The 19,310-nt window shown below is 41.9% G+C and overlaps 1 protein-coding gene across 2 annotated transcripts in view; it reads left to right on the forward strand.

Moving 5' to 3' along the window:
* Nucleotides 1-11,712: 11,712 nt before the first annotated feature.
* Nucleotides 11,713-19,310, forward strand: part of TMEM65 (transmembrane protein 65) — a 34,164-nt gene continuing 26,566 nt past the window's right edge. Inside the window, exons 1-2 of one of the 2 annotated variants that reach the window (XM_059836162.1) lie at nt 11,713-12,046; nt 15,133-15,372. In XM_059836162.1, the coding sequence (XP_059692145.1) occupies nt 11,713-12,046; nt 15,133-15,372 (574 nt within the window). The remainder of the gene's footprint in view (nt 12,047-15,132; nt 15,373-19,310) is intronic. The other variant, XM_059836163.1, reaches the window with a different exon arrangement.

Consider the following 19,310-nt stretch of genomic DNA (forward strand, 5'->3'; position numbering starts at 1 on the left):
GACCTCATGGGTGCATCGCACCAGAGTGAAGAAAGCCCCTAAGCCATGATGGGAATCGACACCTATGGGACCATTGAAGCTTCGCATTTGAAAGCGGTGATATGGATTCTTATGACTCTGCTGAACTGTAACCACTGTTGGGAGTGGCTTTGGACAAACGCTTATTTTGGGTATACGGGAAGCTCGGGAACGGGTTGAATTTGGCAACTGTGGCAATATGTAATAATAACATGACACTGCGACCAACTGAATGGGAAAGAATAGAATTGGTCTATACCTGGATGATTGAGAAAGGAAAGGAGGTCCAGATAGATTGTAGACTCCTTAAAGTAAGTAACCCGCCTCCTCTCCAGACCCAAATTACTGTCAAGAACGGTCTGGGATTCTGCCAATAGAACAGGCAGCACGATATGTAAAAGAAAGGACGTTTGTTGGTATCCCTTCAATATAACTCAAACAGTGACCATAGTATGTCTGGGGGCAACTCAAGAGGGGGCCCAAGCTCTAACTTTTAGATTTCGGTTGCAGACACCAGAGGAAACCACTACTCCCCCTGCCTACACTACCTCGACTCAGGCTACTAAATCAAGTCCCACAGAGCCTGAGCAAATAGGACCATATGTGTATCCGACAGGACCATACGTAATTAAATATGTCGGTCAGCAACAGGTAATGTCTAATCCAATATGGTCTCTTAAGCGAGTGGAATTATTAATACAGAACTATATTTCCACCGTTCAACCAGCCTGTTCATCATTTATAAGACACTTACACATAGGGTGGACGTCATGGTTACATAAGAGGACCCTTCCTTCCCGAATAAGAAAAGGAGACATGAGATTGGTGCAGTAGGAACAGGACTGGGAGTTTTAAATAGTATAGATACTGAGATAATAAGGAACAAACTCGCAACGGTGACCAGTGATCTAAACAAAATACAGAACCCTTTAAGATCTTCCCTCCTAACTTTAGGAACCAGCCAATGGCTTACAGTAAATATGTTACCACAGTGGGAAAAGCTTAATGAAAAGGACAATGAATTGATTACAAATGCATTAGACATGGCTCAGACTAACGTTTCTACAGCACTCAGTTGTATCCAAGCTCAATTATGGTTACAGAAAATAGCAGCTGCAATCATTAGAGAAGGTGAAGACGGAATCCTTCCGAAAGGTGATTTGGAATAACGCAACAAAATTTGAAAGGAGATTCCAATCGTGGTGGCATTTGGTTAATTTTACCTTTGACCCTACTAACAACACAGCTACAGCTTTTGTACTGACAATATATAAAGCTTTAGTGTATAACATATACCCAATTGTTGCACTAGGATTAAATTACCATGGAACTGTACTTTATCCCCTAGGACATAGGGTATGGGCTATGAAAAACAGGAATAAGTGGCAAACTATTGATGTCGAGGCCTGTATCGTACGAAACCAACAAGGATTTATTTGTGAAGGAAACACCATCAAAGGGCAAGATATTTGTCTTGACACTGAACAAAATGTTTGTCACTTTGAGGTGCATCCCAACGAGACCCTAAGAACCATCATAATTTATAGGGGTATGGGATGTGTTTGTCTAAGATCTCAATGTGATTTTGTACAAGTAGATGATCAAATGGTGGACGTGAGCAACCATTCAAATATTTGCATTTGCAACTTTGTTAGTCTTACAGGATGTGATTTTAACTACATGGCTCCTGTTACTACTTATCAATTGCTACAATTTAATTATACGTTGATTCAGGATATACAGCCCACCCCTATTGGAATGAATCTCACTCTAATAAGAAAACTATTACATCACGAAAATTTAAAAAGGTTGTTAAAACAAGTTCAAGAAAGTGGAAGAAAGACTTTAATTCCTGTCCATCATGATGCAGAGGAAATACACCAAGTAGTGGAACGAGTGAAGTCAGACGGAGAGCACAATTGGTGGGATGTGTTTAGGGGTTATTTCCCGTCAGCTACCAAAATCTTGAACATAATGACGCACCCAATATTGGTGTTACTAATAGCCACCACAACATTAACAATAGTGAATCTTATCCTTTGCTGTAAACTAAAGGAAATTATTGGGCAAGTATGGACACTAAAAGTAATGATGAAACATAATGAACCACTTTTAAAAGCGAAAGAATTTGCTTAAGGGAAAGAAAAGGGGGGGAATGTTACAGGGCATTTTGAGAAACAAGGGTTAAAAGTAAGAAAGAAAAGTGTAGAGAAGATACTTTGTAACAACTGTACCTGGTACTTAGACATATTAGAGATAAAGACTGTCTCCACTGACTCTCTGCTGATAAAGATTGTCTTCACTGACTCTCTGCTAACTAGCAATAATGATTAGCACAAGGACGAATCGTAGAAAAATAGAAAAGACTGCCAAAATAGTGCCCTAGAGTTAACTTGTCTCATTATAATCTCATTTTAATATTAAAAAACACACCTCCTAGCTAGAGAAGCCCCAACCCAATTTAGCCCCCTACTCTCTGAGCATGCGTGGTGAATTAAAAGAGAACCGTAACTTTAAGATGAAGTAAGAAAAGTATTAACCAATAGTTAATTAAGGGGTAGCACCAGTAGGCATAACTAACTTTGTTAACTGTTTTAAATACCTGTCATGATTTTAACCCTGTGTGCAAGCTTTGTGGAGAAATCCCCTTGCACCCGGCGCCGCAATAACCATGCCTGCTTTATAACTCTGTGTGAGTTGTGAAGTTCGTTTCCGCGTGTCACTCTTCATATTGCTTTACAGCAGTGCTCTCAGCAACAGCACAGGGCAAAAATAAAGGCTGAGGGTGGACCTCGAGAGAACACAGGGAATGGAGTCAAGATTTACTGCCCAAAACCTCACACTTTGCTACAATGAATACTGCCAGTTTTCTGCCCCTGCCTGTGAGTTTAGGAGGAGAATTCCATCTGTCAGCTGCTTGTCCAGGTCTCCTGGATAAGGCAGGTGTATCCAAATCTGGGGAATGAAACCAGGTTCTTTTTTTTGTTTATTTAGAAAATATATTAATAATTATTACAATTATCACATAAAATACTAAAACATAACAGATACTAACTTTTGCACAATAGATGCTAATATTATAAAGTAAGCGCGATTGTCACACCTTTCCTGTAACAGTTGGATATCAGCTTCATTGGGTCATTTTGAATTTAGTGCCAAGGCAAGACTTCACACCTCGCTCCTGGTAATACTGCTTTATTTACACAACTGGTACAGCAACAGCACTCTCAGGGATCGCCAGCAGTGAGCCCTAGATAGCAGTAAAGAAGTGCATCAGTCTCTGCCTCTGTATCCATACAGCTACATCTGACAATTTAGATGATTGTTTTTATTTCAATATAAAATGATGCTGTTCAGGAATGAGCCCAGGCTGTGATACTTGTCCAGCCATCGCAAAGCAGTGACTTTTGGTCATTACTGATTTATTTTGCATTTGCATCTGGTTTTCTAGAGGTGAAGGAGTTTCTCTTTGCAAACAATCTCTAGTTGCCTCCTGTCATAGTCCAATCTGATAGGAGGTTGAATACAATACTAAAAACAGTCAGCTGGAGTTACTCATCATTATTTTATCCGCACAGGAGACAGTCATGCAGGCATAATATACACATTCAAATTCTTTTCCGTGAGTGGCCAGTTTACTAAAAAAGCCCTCTACCTTGTAACTCTTAGTCTTAGGAATTTAATTTATTTTCTTATTGCTAAGGGAAAGAGGAATCAAGACTTTCAATATTTTTATCTTTATTTGTCCGTATAGAAATTAAGTGGTTAATTAAAAACAAAACCACCATAAAATAAAAACATGTTAAAAACAGCATTTGGTGTGATGGTGGATTTAGCATTTGACAGTCGCTTGCACACTTGGGAGATGGCTATATCTCTGCAGTTATTATGAACTGCCTGTAGCCTTTTCTTTCCATTGATGAATGAAATATTAGTGTAAACTATCATCAGGATCTTACACACCATCTGTTTCTGCTCCTCTTTTCTTTTCACCTTTCTGTTATCGTACATCTCTTTATTTTAAATTGATTTACACAACCACTATAAAAAAATTAAATAAATGGAGCATCTTGTATGCAATAGAACTTCTGAAGGTCTCACTGGAACAATGCAAGTATTCTGAAATTTAAATAGACAGTAATAAAAAATTCATTGCTACTCTCCTAATGAATTAATCCAGCAGTTAAATCTGCAAAACAGCTATTCATCAGGGAAGTTCTAAATGTGGATTCTAATCTATTCTGATTATTGATTTGTTTTTTTAATTCAAGGGGACATACGCATGTGATCCTCCTGAGAAATGAGTTCGTTCCTTGGTTTAGAAGACTCTCAAGCTTCTAGACAACGAGGATACAAATAATTTTACAATAAGACGTTGGATTTTTTGGCAGTTCACACCTGCTTATTTCCTTCTTGAAAATCATCTATGTGATAGAGTCAGTTAATTGATTGGCATCCTAATTTGTATTCACAGAACTTAATATATCATGTGACTTTTAAAATGGAATTTTTAAAATGAGTTGAGGCTATAAGATTTTACAATTATAGAGAGGGCCCATCACATCATCATGGTGTATAATCATATTTGCTTTTGTGTAACAAGGCAGCTTCAAATAGCAACTTATTTATCAATAAATCAGTAAATGGAGATTGAAAATCTAGTACTGGGGACCTCAGTACAAGGTATTTAACCTGCCATGGTTACTGAAGGAAACTATGGGAAGATGAAGTCACAACATGCTTTCCCGACAAACCACAAGGAATGGGGGAGAAGGATTTTCAAATACATACCCATCCCCATGAGAAGAAAATTAATTATCATATCCATTATGATTTCAATGGTGGAAAGTGGTAAAGAGGAATTACAGAAAAGGCAAGGAATTAAAGGGAAGTAGAAAGGAAAATGCGGCAGCAATTTTTTCTAAAGATTTACTGGAGAGAAAGATGTTGTATTACACTGTTGCACTTCTTCAAGGAGCTAAGGAGGTGTACCAGTTTCTACAAGAATCTATCTGTGCTAGGCATTGCATAGAATAACTTTTACTTTAGACCTGAACATTATTTCATTTTAGTCTTTCTTTTGCTCTGCATTTTCTGCAACTGCTGCTATGACACTCAAATAGCAATTTCACAAAGTAAAGCAAGGAAAAGCCACTGTTCCTCTAAAGAAAACACACCACAATACGGGAGTTTGTGGCATGGCGTAAAGGAACTTGTCTGTCTTCATTCCTGTTGAGAAAAAGAGTTAGTACCATTAGCCTGAAAGGAAGTGTTACCTAAACAGGGACTGACCACCGCTGAAATCCTGGGGAAGGCATTTGGATACTGCATGGTTGTGGCCTTGTATATAAGGATGAACTTCAGACCTACATGTAGAATCTCCAGAGACATAAATCTAAAACATACGTATGTTGAAGAGAAGGAAGGTAGGACTGAGCAAATGATTTGCATGTTAGAGTGGAAAACAGGTTGCTTAAGGATGAGCTTAGTTCTTGTTGGAGAGAGGAGAAAGGGTTGCATTTTGGAGCTGGAGGACTTCAGCAGGGTTGGCAAGAATGACTTAAACTGGAAAAAGAGGGGACCAGCAAGGAGCAACAATGGACTGGTGAAAGCCTCCAAAAAGCAGCCATAGGCCCACTCACAGTAATAGACTGGGAAAAGCCAGGTTGAGTATTTTAACAGGATACCATGGGTTGAAGACTCATAGAGCAGAAAGTGAGAAAGTAATAGAAAGCAAGCAACAGATGAAGAGGAAGAACCAGGAAGACAGAGAAATCTGTGATGTAAAACTGCTTGAAAACCTCTGGTAAGAGGTAACAAAGGTCTTGTTTGAGAGTTCTGTTATCTCTTTGATCACCTCTTTCACTGAATGTCTAAATAGGCTGAACAACTGCTTGGGCTGCCCTTTCAGTGGTATTTAACTCTTATCTTCTGTCACTAATTAGCTTTGTTCAATAGAGGTAAAGAGGATCAAGGGGCAAAACAGTTAATGCTGACGAAAATGTTTTATATAGCATAAGGGAATGGCTGCTTCATTCACAGCAAAAAATTATCAAGATGGGGTCACTATAGGGCATTTCATCCATTTTCCACCACAAAGTGGTGAATGTCTCCAAGGTCCTAATCCAGCTGCTTCGTAATGCTTTGAGAGCTTTATCTTTTTTCCATGCTTCAAAGGAAAGGTAATGGTACAATATCCTTTGCATGATACGCTACCCCAGCACTTAGGAGACAGATGAAGGTGCTGGGCAAAGGTGCTTTACAGCATCTGTATGTTCACCTGACTTCAGAGCTGTGCACGAGCTGCTCAGTCCTCACAGCAGGTCTGTCACTCTAGTTCAGGCTCAGCATTTTTATATACCCAAAAACGAATGTTACAAACCCGAAAGTATGTTGAAGTAACGCCCTGATGATAGTCTCAGCTTTACATTGATGTGAGAGACCCTCTGTACAGTGGAAATTCCCAGAGACTATTTTAGACCACCTAGTCCTTTTTCTGAGTAACATGTAATAGAAAACAGCTAAGTGGGCCCAATAAATGTAAGCTCTATATACTGCTTTTCTGTGAAATTCCCTACTCTCTTTTGGAATATTTCTCTTCTTTCATATCTTTCCCCTGCTACATTTTAATGCAGTTCACTAACTGGAACAGTTCAGCCCTGTCACCTTACCCAATTTATTAACAAAATAATTTAACTCAAAGGATCTGTTGATCTTTTCTCTTTTTCAAGTGGAACACAAATATTGGAGGACAAAGGGCAAAGTTTTCCAAAGTGTCAAGTGTTTAGAAAAACTCCAGGAATCATTTAAAGAAGTGTTGTGCATCCATATATTATAAATGTGGGAGGATATAGCGAACACCTACTTTCGGCTCTTCTAAGTTAAAAGAAGAGCTAAGAGCTTGTCTAAGCTAAGACTTCACTTAATTATTATATGAAGCAAATCCCATCTTTTAGAAGATTAACCTGTAGAAAGTTGTTGCAGTTGTTAATTATTTTCACTGCTAAAATTTTGTACAGTAGTCTGACTCTGCCTAGTTTTAGCTTCAAGACTTGCCATACATTGATATACATTGATGTGTATGACTGTTACGTATAATTTTACTGGGTGCTAAAAATGTTTTATAAAGTAAGTTACTTAGAGACTATGTTTATCTTAAACCCACAAACTTCCAGTTAAGAAAGTGAATAAATTGATCTTTGGAGTCTCTTACTAAGAAGCATTTTTCCAAACCTTTAGTAAGTCTCCCAACAGTTTCTGAGCTATGTACAATTTATCTTAGACTGAGGACACTGTAGCTGAATACAATATTCTAAAAGCATTTACCCTGAAAGACAGAAAAAGCGTAACTTCTCGTCTTGTATTTGATAACCCCATGTTTACATATGCAAAAAACATACTATCCCTTTCAGGCATAGTGTTCCAGAGGGAGCTTACTTCAGTGATTGTCTGCCATGACCCTCAGCTTTTTTTAAACCACACAATGTGCCTGTCTGCTTCTTGAATGTTAAAACATGGAATAATTTACATGAACAAGATGAGCACCAGAAAAGGCCTTGACGCTGTGTAAGCACTGCTCAGCAGTAACTAAAACACCAGTGCTGTTATCAACACTGTTTTCAGCACAAATTCAAAACATAGCCCCATACAAGCTACTACGAAGAACTTTTTAACTCTACCCCAGCCAAAGCCAGTATAGAGTCCTAAGCCAAAAATTGTCTTGAAATGATTTATAACTGTTTATCAATATAATAATGCATATGATTGTACAAGGCCGTACAAGGAGGGAAACGGTGATGGTCAGAAAGATCCTCTGTTTGCACTTGCTCTCCTACAACTTCCCAAGATTATTGTAACTTCTTTTATTGCTAAATGGCAGGATCTTACTCATTTTTGCACTATTTCAATAAGTAATGATATTTTAATCTCCCAATCTTGTCTTACATTCATATTTTAGACTGTAGATAGGATTTCAAATTTTAGCAAGTGGTCAATATATTTCAGGGCTCCCGTTGTAAGTGAGCATTGTGTTGCATTCTCTGCGGATTCCTCCATCTGCCAGCACACAAACAGTTGTAGGATCAGACCCTAGCTGGGCTTGCAGGACCAGAAGAGCCACATCCTTTTCAGAAACATGAGGCAGAAGAAAAGCAGCTTGTCCATGCCTCTCTGGAGCTATATATCTGCAAGTTTCCTAGAAATCTGGACCTGCCTAAATATAGCGCTTAACTGGTAAAACACAAACTGTACATAGTTGCAATTTATGGTATCAAAAATTTACCAACCTTTAACTCTTGGTCTCTCCTTAGCTGACAATACTTACCTTTACACTGGGCAGAGAAATCATGCTACTCCTTTAATGGAAAGTTCCTTCAAGAATAATATTCTCTTACTTCACCCCATAAAAATATAATTATTAAATGCACACCCAATATTTATATAGGATGAGGGCTGCCTAATATTTCCTGCCAAGCTCCAGAAAAAGACTCTTCTCTCAACTCTGCAGTCCTTAGAAGGCCTTGCAGAAATTCTGTTAAAGATGGTCGGCATGTTTTTGCTGATTTCTTCATAAACATTTTTCTAGATTTTAGGGCTGAACATTGCCAAATTTTCCATGTAGTATTTTAAACAATTTCCTCCTACTTCTGTCAGTTGGTGTATAAACCAGCTTTATTAGTTTGGTCACTCATAAAATAAATCATGTTAGGAGAAAATTAACCTATCATCAAGAAAACAAGAAAATAAAGGGAAACTTCTGCATTTTTCAGAACTTTGTGAGAAATATGCGTTTCAGCAGGTTCATAAGCTCTGCTGGAGTGTCAGGGACTAATGAAAGTTACTCTACGCCACCTGCTGAATCACATTAAATAGACGGTCTGATTAATTAAAGTGTCAGTTTAGCCAATGGCTTCAATTTCACTTTTTCACAAAATAAAAGTTCCAACACAGAATTATGGAAAAACCTATTAGGTTATCTAGTTCATTTCCTGTCATTGCTCCCTCTGAAGACATTTTTATTCCAATTTGTTCAATGCAGTTTTAAAGGCTTATAAAGGCACAAGGCACGGCTGCTACCCACAGAAGAATTTAGAGTCTGCTAAACCCTGATCTCTATCTTGACATACAAGTAATGACTTTATTTTTGTAATAGTATTGTATCATGTCTACTTAAATAATGCCCTTGCACTTCTCTGTAAGGCTGATATTCCTATACAGCAAATACCTAAAGGCTATGTTAGAAACTCTGCATTCGTTGTCATTGATTTCATATTAATTTCATCAGAGATCCACACTGGCACATGGTCCCGTCTATAAGGAACTCCTTGAGAGGTTGGCACTGCCAGCCCCTCCAGACAAAGAAACTCTCTCCTTCAGTGTGTGAAAACACCTGCAATGTTTCAAGGACTGTCAAAACACCCCAAGAATAATCCAAATGCAATCACCTTTTGTAACAGATGTACAGCGTGGTTGACATGGGCTGCATTGGCGGGAAAGATAGAAGTCTCCTGTCTTGCCAGGTACCAGTGTTCCTTCTTTGTTCTGTCTTTGTAGTCTGGTGCAATCAAGCTGTGTGAATATAAAATCAAATATTAGATATATATTTTATATATATGTATAACATAAACAATCAGAAATATGTCAGATTGAAGTATTAAAGGTTTGGCATCTGGAAAGCTTGTTTCTTCCTTATTTTTCAGATCGCATTTTTCCAGGTGTTTGACAATCCCATTGCATGTCCTGCATTTCTGTGTGGAAGCATCCATTTTTATTGAAAAAGCTATTTGATTAAGAAAATTTTAACAGCATTTTTGAACACTTCTACGAACTCTGTTGTTACACTTATCTGGAAGTGAAAACCTGTTACCAACTGCCACGTTGCCCCTGAAGAATAGCAGAAGATAACATTTTTTCAATAAAACGCCTGGGAAGATAAGTACAGTTCTGAGCATCATCAAAGGCTTAGTGGCTCTGGATCAGGAGTAAGCACTAGAAGAAAGAGTTACAGAACTGTAAAAAATCTCTGGTCTCAGAGGCAGGATCTGTTTGCTGCATGGCAAAAATGCATTTAACTGGAAATAGTAGCCAACACCCATCTATATCCACTATTTTGCTAACAGTGTGAAAATTGTAACATCATCTATCCAGGCCTTTATGACTTAATTTTGTGTTTCTGCACTCATTTCTTCTCCCTCTCCACAGTTCACATACTATATGTAAATATCCATAATATCAAACACATACTGTAAGGCACCTGTTTGTCATGAGATCTTTGTCTTTATTAAGACAATTAACTCTTTATTAAGACGTTAACTCTGCAGCAGTGGAACTGCATAGAAAATGCTGCTTTTTCATGTAAAGTTTTAACTTCTCCCTGCAGAGAAGGCAGCAGGGAGAAGTTAAAACTTTCTGCTTGCCTCCCTCCAAGAAGGCAGCAGACCCCCCTGGCCGAAGAAACTACCTGGATGGACATCCCCCCTCCAGAAGTTTGCTACCTTAGTATTAAAAGAGTTAAACATATAGCAGTAAATTTTGAGTGCCTCCAGAAGTCACTTACCTTAGTATTAAATGAGCTAGGCATACAATAAGTAAGTGGTTGTGGTTATTTAGGTTCTTTGCAGGCTAATTACAAAACCTAACGCTTTTTGCATACAGTGTTTTGAAAAAACAGAACCTGGATTAATACCTAGGTTGGCATATGTACCAGGAAGTGTTCAGACTGAAAGGCAGAACACTTCAAATCTCGTTTTAAAACATCCTCCTTTCCTTCAAGATGTAAACTGTGTCCTAAATGTGTATTTTTAAAAAAATAACCATTCTGTGTGGTTCAAACACAATGCCTGCCCATTAATTCAAAAGAATACAAATGCTATATGCAGCTCAAGTCTGGACATTTGAACATTGCAATACTCCAAGGCGAGGGCCTGGGAAACGGGGAAGACAAGCAAAACCTTGTTTCCATTACTCTGGTACGATGCTGGAGGCTGGCGCAGGCTGGGGACACCTTTTGTTGCTGCGAAGAAATCCTGTGGGCTTACAGGTACCTTAATAATGGCTATAATTCTAAGAGTTTGGGAGGGAGCTTGGCCAAGCGCAGGGGTTTGGAGGAGAGCGGGTGCTTAACCCTCGCTGCCCCCCTCATTACGCCTCTCAAACCGGCCGCTCCCCTCCCCTCCCCTCCCCTCCCCTCCCCTCCCCTCCCCTCCCCTCCCCTCCCCTCCCCTCCCCTCCCCTCCCCTTCCCTTCCCTTCCCCGCAGCCAGGCGAGTTCCCCCTCAGGGACGAGGGCCGTTGGCCCCAGAACAGGTCGCGGAGGACGGCCCCGGCCCTTGCGGCGGTGGCAGCGCGTCGCGGGCGCCGCCGCGGTCTCCGTCGCCCCCTCCGGGCGGCGGAGGGGGCGACGGAGGCCCCGCCACTGCCCTGCGCCGCGCCTGCGCGGAACCGCCCCCTGTCGGCCGCCCTCCGCCCCGCCCTGCCGCCGGCGCGGGGCCATGGGCGGCAGCGGCTGAGGCGGCCGCGAGCGGCGCGGAGCGGAGTGCGGGGCGGGGCGCGGCGCTGCCGCCGCTGGCGGGAGCGGCCGCGGGGCGGTGACTGGGTGCGGATTCCCCGGCCCCGTGAAACAGCCGCGGGAGCGCGGCCCGGGGACTCCGCGGCGGGCGTTTCTGGCGGCCCGAGCGCCGCGCCCTTCCCCTGCCCCATGTCGGCGTGGCTCGGCCGGGCGGTGCTGCTGCTGGGGCGGCCGGGGGGCCCCGCCGCTGCCCCGTCCTCCTGCCTGGGCTCGCTGCGTGGGCCGCCGCGCTGCTGCTGCCGCCGCCGCCTGGGCAGCCTGCGAGGCGGCGCCGAGGGTCTGCTCCTCTCGCGGGGGTCGCCGCCGCCCGGGCGGGCGCTGGGCACCCACCCGAAGAAGGAGCCGATGGAGGCGTTGAACACGGCGCAGGGGGCCCGCGACTTCATCTACAGCCTGCACTCCACCGAGCGGAGCTGCCTGCTGCGGGAGCTGCACCGCTTCGAGTCCATCGCCATCGCCCAAGGTGAGCGGCGACTCCCTCGGACCCCGGCCCGGCGGCCTGAGGGCCGGCACCCGCCGCCTCCCTCCCCGCCCGGGGCCGCGCGGAGGGCGGGCGGGGGGCGGCCGCGCGGCGGCAGGCGGGGGAGGGGAGGGCCGGGCCGGTGTGGGGGCTGAGCCCCCGAAGTTTGGCGTTGGTTGCGGCGGGTCCTCCCGCCTTCGCCCAAGCGGCTCCTTCGGGCGGCGGGGCGAGTAGGGAACTCCAGCAGGACAAGGCACCGAGAGGCGTGTGCGAGCGTCTTCTGGTGTAATCAGATATAAATGGGGCACACAACCTGAAATTTAGTTTCCAGAAGCATCTGCAGCACCTTCAGAACTTGAAACGACCCACCACGCCAAATCCTCGCTGTGTTTGCCCTCTCACGAGGAGTTTCGGGGAGGGACGGGTGGCCATTTTTCGAAAAGGGAGTGCAAAAGTGTGTGTCTCATAAAATCCTCTTGACGCTAGTGCAACAGTAAATTGATTTCAGACCTCTTAAGAGGTGCTGGGCTGCTGTTACTGTGGGAACTCATTCATGAATTACACTTCCCTGCACAGAGAGCTGCCGGCTTGCTGGCATTGCTTCTTCGAAGGGTTGGTTCTTATGTGGTAAGGTGTGTATGTGCTGGGGAGGTTTATAGATGCATCTCTGAATATAGTGCTGTGCAACACCAATTAAAATAATTCACAGTGATTTTTTTTTTTTGTCTGATCCAGTTGTTCTTGCCAACTTGATGCTTTTCCTTAAACAATCAAAACCTGACAAAACCAAATCCTCTTAATTACAACCTTGGTACTTCTGGTTCTGACGCTTAGCTATAATTTACGGTCCCTATTGCAACAAAGATGATAGCAGGCACTTAAGAGATCAGTGTGCATTTGATCTAGGCCTCTTTGTGACTTTGATAGTAGTGTGCCCTTGGAAAGGGCATTTCTGTGCCTTGTGGCTCTTCTGTACATGTCTGGAAGAAGTCTTGTGGGCAGAGAACAGGTCCAGGGGTCAGCTGTGGGAATGCTGCTTTCATGAAGAGACAGAACCTTTTCAGGTACCTCTTTGGTTTTGTTTATAGCACGCTTGCATATAAACACTAGTGTTTCTAGTCAGAGCAAGAGTAGTTCACTTAAACGGTTTATTTTAGGAGCAGTGCTGCTGTTTTGCAGAGCATGAATCGGTTGCATTTGGTTTCCAGCGCAGTGAGAAGTAAGCTTTGAGCTGTAAGTTGACAGGAACTTTTGAATACTAACAACTAATACTCTTCCTAAATAAATCCTTCTCAGCTTCTGAAGGATTCTTGCGATGAGGTTTTCATGTATCTTGGCAGTTATTGCTAAGGTGAAACTGGGTTGCTCACAGTGCTTCTGTGTTCCTGGAGGATCATGTGGTGGATATAAAAATGAAACTTCAAAATGCTTTTCAGTGTAATGTCTGAAGGTTTATACAGAGATAATTCAGCAGATGGTCCTATTTAATATCTTGTTGCTCAGTTGCTGTTAGCTATAATATGAAAGTCTGTTTCTATAAAATACTGTGCCTTCCTGATGATTCAGGATTTAGAAGACAGAGTAACAAAAGCATTAGTTTGAGTTTAGAGACTTTACTGCATGGGACCTTATTAGTAAACTGCAAATTTATTCCACTAGTGGAAATTGCAGTTCACTTGTGCCTGAAACTGTGAACATTAATCTCGCTGGAGAGATCACTTCAACAAAACCTCAGTTGTGGGCTTCGTAGTATCAGAGGTAAGGGCTGCACAAAGTGTTGTAATGCTGTCAGACCTTGGTCCTTGGAGTCGGATTCTTGATCTGCCCATCTAGTAGATTGATAAGACTTTTTTGAAAATAACCTTTTTGTTTAGCCAGCTCCACTCACATTGTTTTTTACCAGAATGCAGCGTGAGAACAGCTGTCAGCTTTTAACTCTAAGAAATTCTATTTCTTCATGTGTTGTGGAAAAAGAAAAATCATATCCAAGAAGGGCTTCTATTAAGTCTGTTGAATAAAAATTAGGGGGGGGGGGGGGGGGGAACTTAAAACTATAGTGTGTGCCTTGTGTACATTCCCTGATATTCTACAGAACTAAAAACATGTGAACAAGAGAGGAAACATGGTGCAGAAATCATTCAATGCTGGTAAAATAGGTGCTCTGCTTTCTTTAGATACACCCGTGATAGCACTGAATCCTCTTTGGTGTGCATGTGCGTGAGCTGCTCTGGGCTGAGGAAAAGAACAGGAATGCCAGAAGTCCCTGGGGGGGGATGGATTGCCCATAGCTGTTTTCTGTAGAGGGTTGATACTGACAGAATTCAGATGTTACATGAAGAAAGGCAGTGAATGTAGAGCCGGGGTCTTGAGGGGTGTCAGACGTGTATCATCGCTCTCAGCAGCAAGGAGTGCCAGGAGGAGACAAAGTGAATAGAAGGGCTGCACTGGAAAGAAAAGGATATGATTTCTGGGCTAGATGTTGATATATTCTGTACTTCACATGCTTTATTATGGTTAGATAATTTGTATATTTGCTCTTTCCTGCTGTTGAAATGGTGACTGTATAGGAATGGCCTAACTAGGTACACAGGTTGTGATTGTGAGTACTAGATGGGGGGGTGAGAGGTATTTGTGCCCTTCTTTCCAAGTACTTTCTCCAATCTACTGGTGTCACTTTTGATTTTTACAGCTGATGAGTTCAATCAAGATAAAGTGGTTTTGGAGATGGGTTTCTTCTCAATCTTCTCATTCAGTGGCAGCGTGCTGTAGCTCCCAGTAGCTGATTCTTTAGATGAGATCACTGGTTTTACTCTTGTGTTGATTTCCAATGAAAGTGATCCAAATACAGTCTTATCTACCCACTGAGTAAATTCCTGTGTCCTGTTTTGACTCTGGAAAATCGCGCTTTCCTCAATCACGAAATGCCTATTCAGTTTTGCCACTCTGTATGCTTAAGCTTGTTTCATGTCTGTGATTTTTTCATACTTCTATATGGAAAGGGAGGTCTTAGCCCGTACCCTTCTTAATACAGTCCTTATTGGGTTAAGTTTTGACCTTCTTCCTTCACTACCTCTTCTGTGCCCTAACAGACCCCATATCAGCTAGGGGAAGCTGTCAGCAATATGGGGAGACCTGGGCACATCAAGAACCAAATGGGGCCTGTTCCTCAGCCCATTCCCAGGCCTACCACCAGAAGGATGCAGTTCCATCAACTAATTGCCCTAGCGCGAAATATGACAGGACACACTATCTGTGGCCTCCGCTAATGGCAGAGGCTACAGGGAAACCCATCCTTTGCTGCGGCTGCTACGCTGAAGGACGGTCCTCAGGTAGGTGAGTTGTAGCTATTGACCTGTAAGTTAGGTGAGTGTCTGAAGCGTTTTTGAAACTTAATACATCTGTTTGCAGTGTAGTCACAAATGTGTAGGCGGGCAGAGGTTTGTGACAGGATAGCTCGGAATGTGTTCCTGCCATCACCTTGTCACCTGTCTTACCTGGACATTTATGTCTGGACACTTAGAGCTTCCAGATGCTGAGCACTAGCAGTCGGTTTAAATAGTTTAGCTTCCGGAAAGCTGTTGAAACTTTACCGTATTAATAAACACTGAGATTCTTCTGTTTGTTTTAGTGCTTCAGTCAGAAGACAGAGCTCTGTCTGTGAGCTTGTGATAAAGGATGGCTGTGAAACTGCGCTTGCTTACCTGGGAGCCCGAGTTGAAATAATAGATGGGTTTTGCATAGGAGAAGCTGGGGGGGAGGGCTATGAAACTGAATCTTGATGGAATTGTTCTCAGAAGATATTTTGAGAACTGTCCAGTTTCAGATTGTAATCTGTATCTTGCTAACTATCTTAACATTTAGTCAAAACATCTCTTTTTGAAAAAGGCAGCAAGACCTTCCCACCTGGGTTTAGTTTTCCTTCTTCAGTAATCTTTTTCTTTCCTTTTTTTTTTTTCCCCTTCCAATCTTGGAAAGGTGAATAAGATCTCGCGTTTTCCCAAGAAGAGGTTTGAAACAGAGTTTTTAAATTTCAGCTTGTGTTTCTTATAAGCATGTCAGCCACACCAGATGGAGATGATGCATGTGGACTTGAATACAAATATTGCCTTTTTCTTATAGTTGCAGAAACACTGAAGTAGCAAGTAGGCCAATTCATTTTAAGTGTAATTGTTCTGCTTTCGTGTTTGTTGAAGTGGTGCCCCGTAATCAAGGCTTAGTTTTGTTGGCAACAGACAGTGGAATTCTCCTTCATGTTGCTCATTTCTTGCATGGGGGAGATGAAAGTGTAAAAAAATCTTACTGGCAATGTGGAGAATGATGTAATGCCTCTGACATTCTATAGCAATTTTCCATTATAGAAGAGTGGTATTAGAAAGGAGATGTAACTTCTTAAGGGGCTTATATTCAGGTTTTCTACCTTTAGTTTCCAGTGTATGATGTCAAATGATGCATGAAAGCACTTCTAAGCAGTGCAGCAAGGAGGAAAAAGACTAAAGGGTTTGACTTGCTTAGGTAAGAAATATTAAACTTAGCATGTCTGCTGTGTCTTTATTTCTTCTAAGGGTACTGTTCTTACCTGTGCTGGGTTAAACTATTCTTGAGCCCAGATGTAGCTATTTTCCATTAATAATACTAACACAATGGCTATCTAGGGTCTCTAAGAAATCTCAGGTCTTGGTAGTGAGAGAATCCATTATTTTCCCATATTTTGTTGCAGAGGTGGGAAAACAGGAATTGTTTCCCTATCTTTGTGTACATATACATAAAATACATACTATATATATCTTTGTGTATATATAATATGTAAAAAATATATATTTTATATTATGTAATGTATGTATATTGAACACAATTCCTTGAAAGCACCAGGTTGCATTTTATATTTTAAATGGAAGGCTTTTGTGATGTGATCACTAAATAACAGGCCTTCTGAAGTGTAATTGCTTGTTTTGCTGCCTGTTGAGGTTATGTATTAACTGGAAAACATGCAAAAACCTGGTAGCGATGCAGTCTTGACAGCTAGTTTTGTTGGTTTAATTTGCAGGTCTTGGAGAATGTAGTCTCTAGCTAGATTCACTTTGAAGGCACTGGTATGTCATACCATACATGGTTTAATAAATAATCTGACCAAACTGTGCATTCTGACAGAAAAATGTTCTTAACTTCAAGTTACTGCATCTTGTCTTTGTTTAAAAAAAAAAAAAAGCTAGTGCTGCAGGTAAAGCACACCACCTCGATGCGTTCAATAGGGCTGATAGCTGGGGCAAGATCTTTTTGCAGGAATTAACAAGCTTTTAGCCATTGTTGGGTGAAATCTTAATTTTGGTGTCAGAAGAAATATCTCTGGTTTATAATCTGGTGTTAAATTTATGAACTCCTCAGTTTATTGGAATAGCTTAGGAGGGAGTGTTAGAGCCTAGATGCCCCTACTTCCACAACTTTAAAAAGAAAAGTTAATTCACAGCAATGCAAATGTCATCAAAGACAAACGGATTTCACTGAGGTTTTTAGACACTCCAGATGTGATCTCCTATGAAAAAGATTCTGTTTGTTGCATGAGTCAGATGCCTCTTGCTTATACAAACAAACCAGTTCATCTGCTGTGGTGGTTTAGATACCACTCAGGTTTAGGACCTCTTTTTGGTAGAACTTAATCTGTGTTAATGCAACAAAGCATGGTTCAATTGTTCTGGCATTACTGGTCTTGTTTAAAGAGTGATTTCACAGTGGAAATGTGAGGCTTCTTGGGCGGACACCCAGCCTGCTGATGGGGAGAAGGAACTGATTTGCTTCAGCAGGTACGACAGCAGCTGGTGGGGATGGTTCTTTCTCCCTCTTTTCTCTACAGGCCCAGCATATGCAGGTGAACTCTGAGCTGTGTGTGGAGAAAGATCATCTACCTCTCCCTTGCTGTGACATAAGTCAAGAAATTGTTTTTTAACACTAGTGTTTGATTGGTATTCTAGGAAAAGGTCTTCTGGCAGACTGCTGGCAAGTTCTGATTTGCAAATTTGAAGTGCCCCATCAAGCTGGTAAAATGACAAACTCTTAACAGCCTGCCTGCGTGCAGTCCCTTTGTGTTCTTAGACCTTCACAGCATACACTAGGACTGTTGCTAATCTCACTGCTGAGTCGAAAATACTCAGTGATTAAAGGAATATTATGTTTCAGATGGAAACAGGTACTGCTTCTCTCTTTGCTTCTGAAACTTTTTTCTTTCCAAAAATCACCGAGCCCTCTCATGAAGACAGTGCAGAAGGAAGAGTGATACACAGACTCTACTCATCATTTTCTTTAAAATCTATGGATGGAACTGTTCTATTTTCAAATGGTGGTCATCCATGTAATGCCAAGTATTTTATTACCTGTGATAAAGTAATCTATAATAAAAGGCTTTGAACCCCAAGTGTTAGTTAAGGCTAATATTAAATGCTGGCTATTTACTTGAAATTCATACCAATTTGTGGGGGGTGGGGGGGTGGGGGGGGAGAGCAAGGAATAGGAGTTACATATCTTTCTAGTTGCTCTGACACTTTATCTTAAGCCTTGATGAAGACAGGGAGAAATAATAAGCTGCATTCACCCCTTAGCTGTTATGCACTTCTATATCTTGATGTATAAACCCGCTGTGGCTTTCCCAGACGTCACTGTTGAAGAGCAGGGGTCTGCCTTCTGCCCTCTTCAGGGAGCTGGGACGGAGCCTGGCTGGGGGGAAGCTGGGTTCTCACTCTGCTGACAGCTCTCGGTGGTTACATAGATGTTGTGACAATGGATAAGGCTGGTTGATCAAGTGAACCCTGCAGCTGCTCTCGAGTAACAGGTAGAGGTGGGAGTCCCACCCCCTTTTTATTCCTAGATTGGATTCTCACAAAATTTAGTTAATTTTTTTTTAGATTCTCTTTTCTTACATCCTGTCTCAAGAATATGGATGCCCACTATGCTGACAAAGTGCGTGGGAAGGTCTGGGTGCTGCATGGGGGTGCCTTAGTTAAGAGATTTAATACTTCTGAAGTCCTATTGAGAGGTATGCACCATTGTCCAAGAAACCTTTCTAAAGTGAAAGTGTAGTTAAAAAAACCACCAAAAACCACAACCAAATCCCAAAGCTCCAAAGCAAAAAATGCAAGAACAAAACCTCATCTCTGAAATGTACTCTTGGGCAGTAGAAAATCTCTATTTTCATTGTTCATTCTAGCACTTACTGTGTTTTAGAATTAGTCAATTGGATATCGCATGTCTTTATTGCAATGCTCCTTCATGGTTAAGC

The sequence above is a fragment of the Gavia stellata genome, chromosome 3 (genome assembly GCF_030936135.1).
Source record: "Gavia stellata isolate bGavSte3 chromosome 3, bGavSte3.hap2, whole genome shotgun sequence".
Taxonomy (NCBI): Eukaryota; Metazoa; Chordata; class Aves; order Gaviiformes; family Gaviidae; genus Gavia; species Gavia stellata.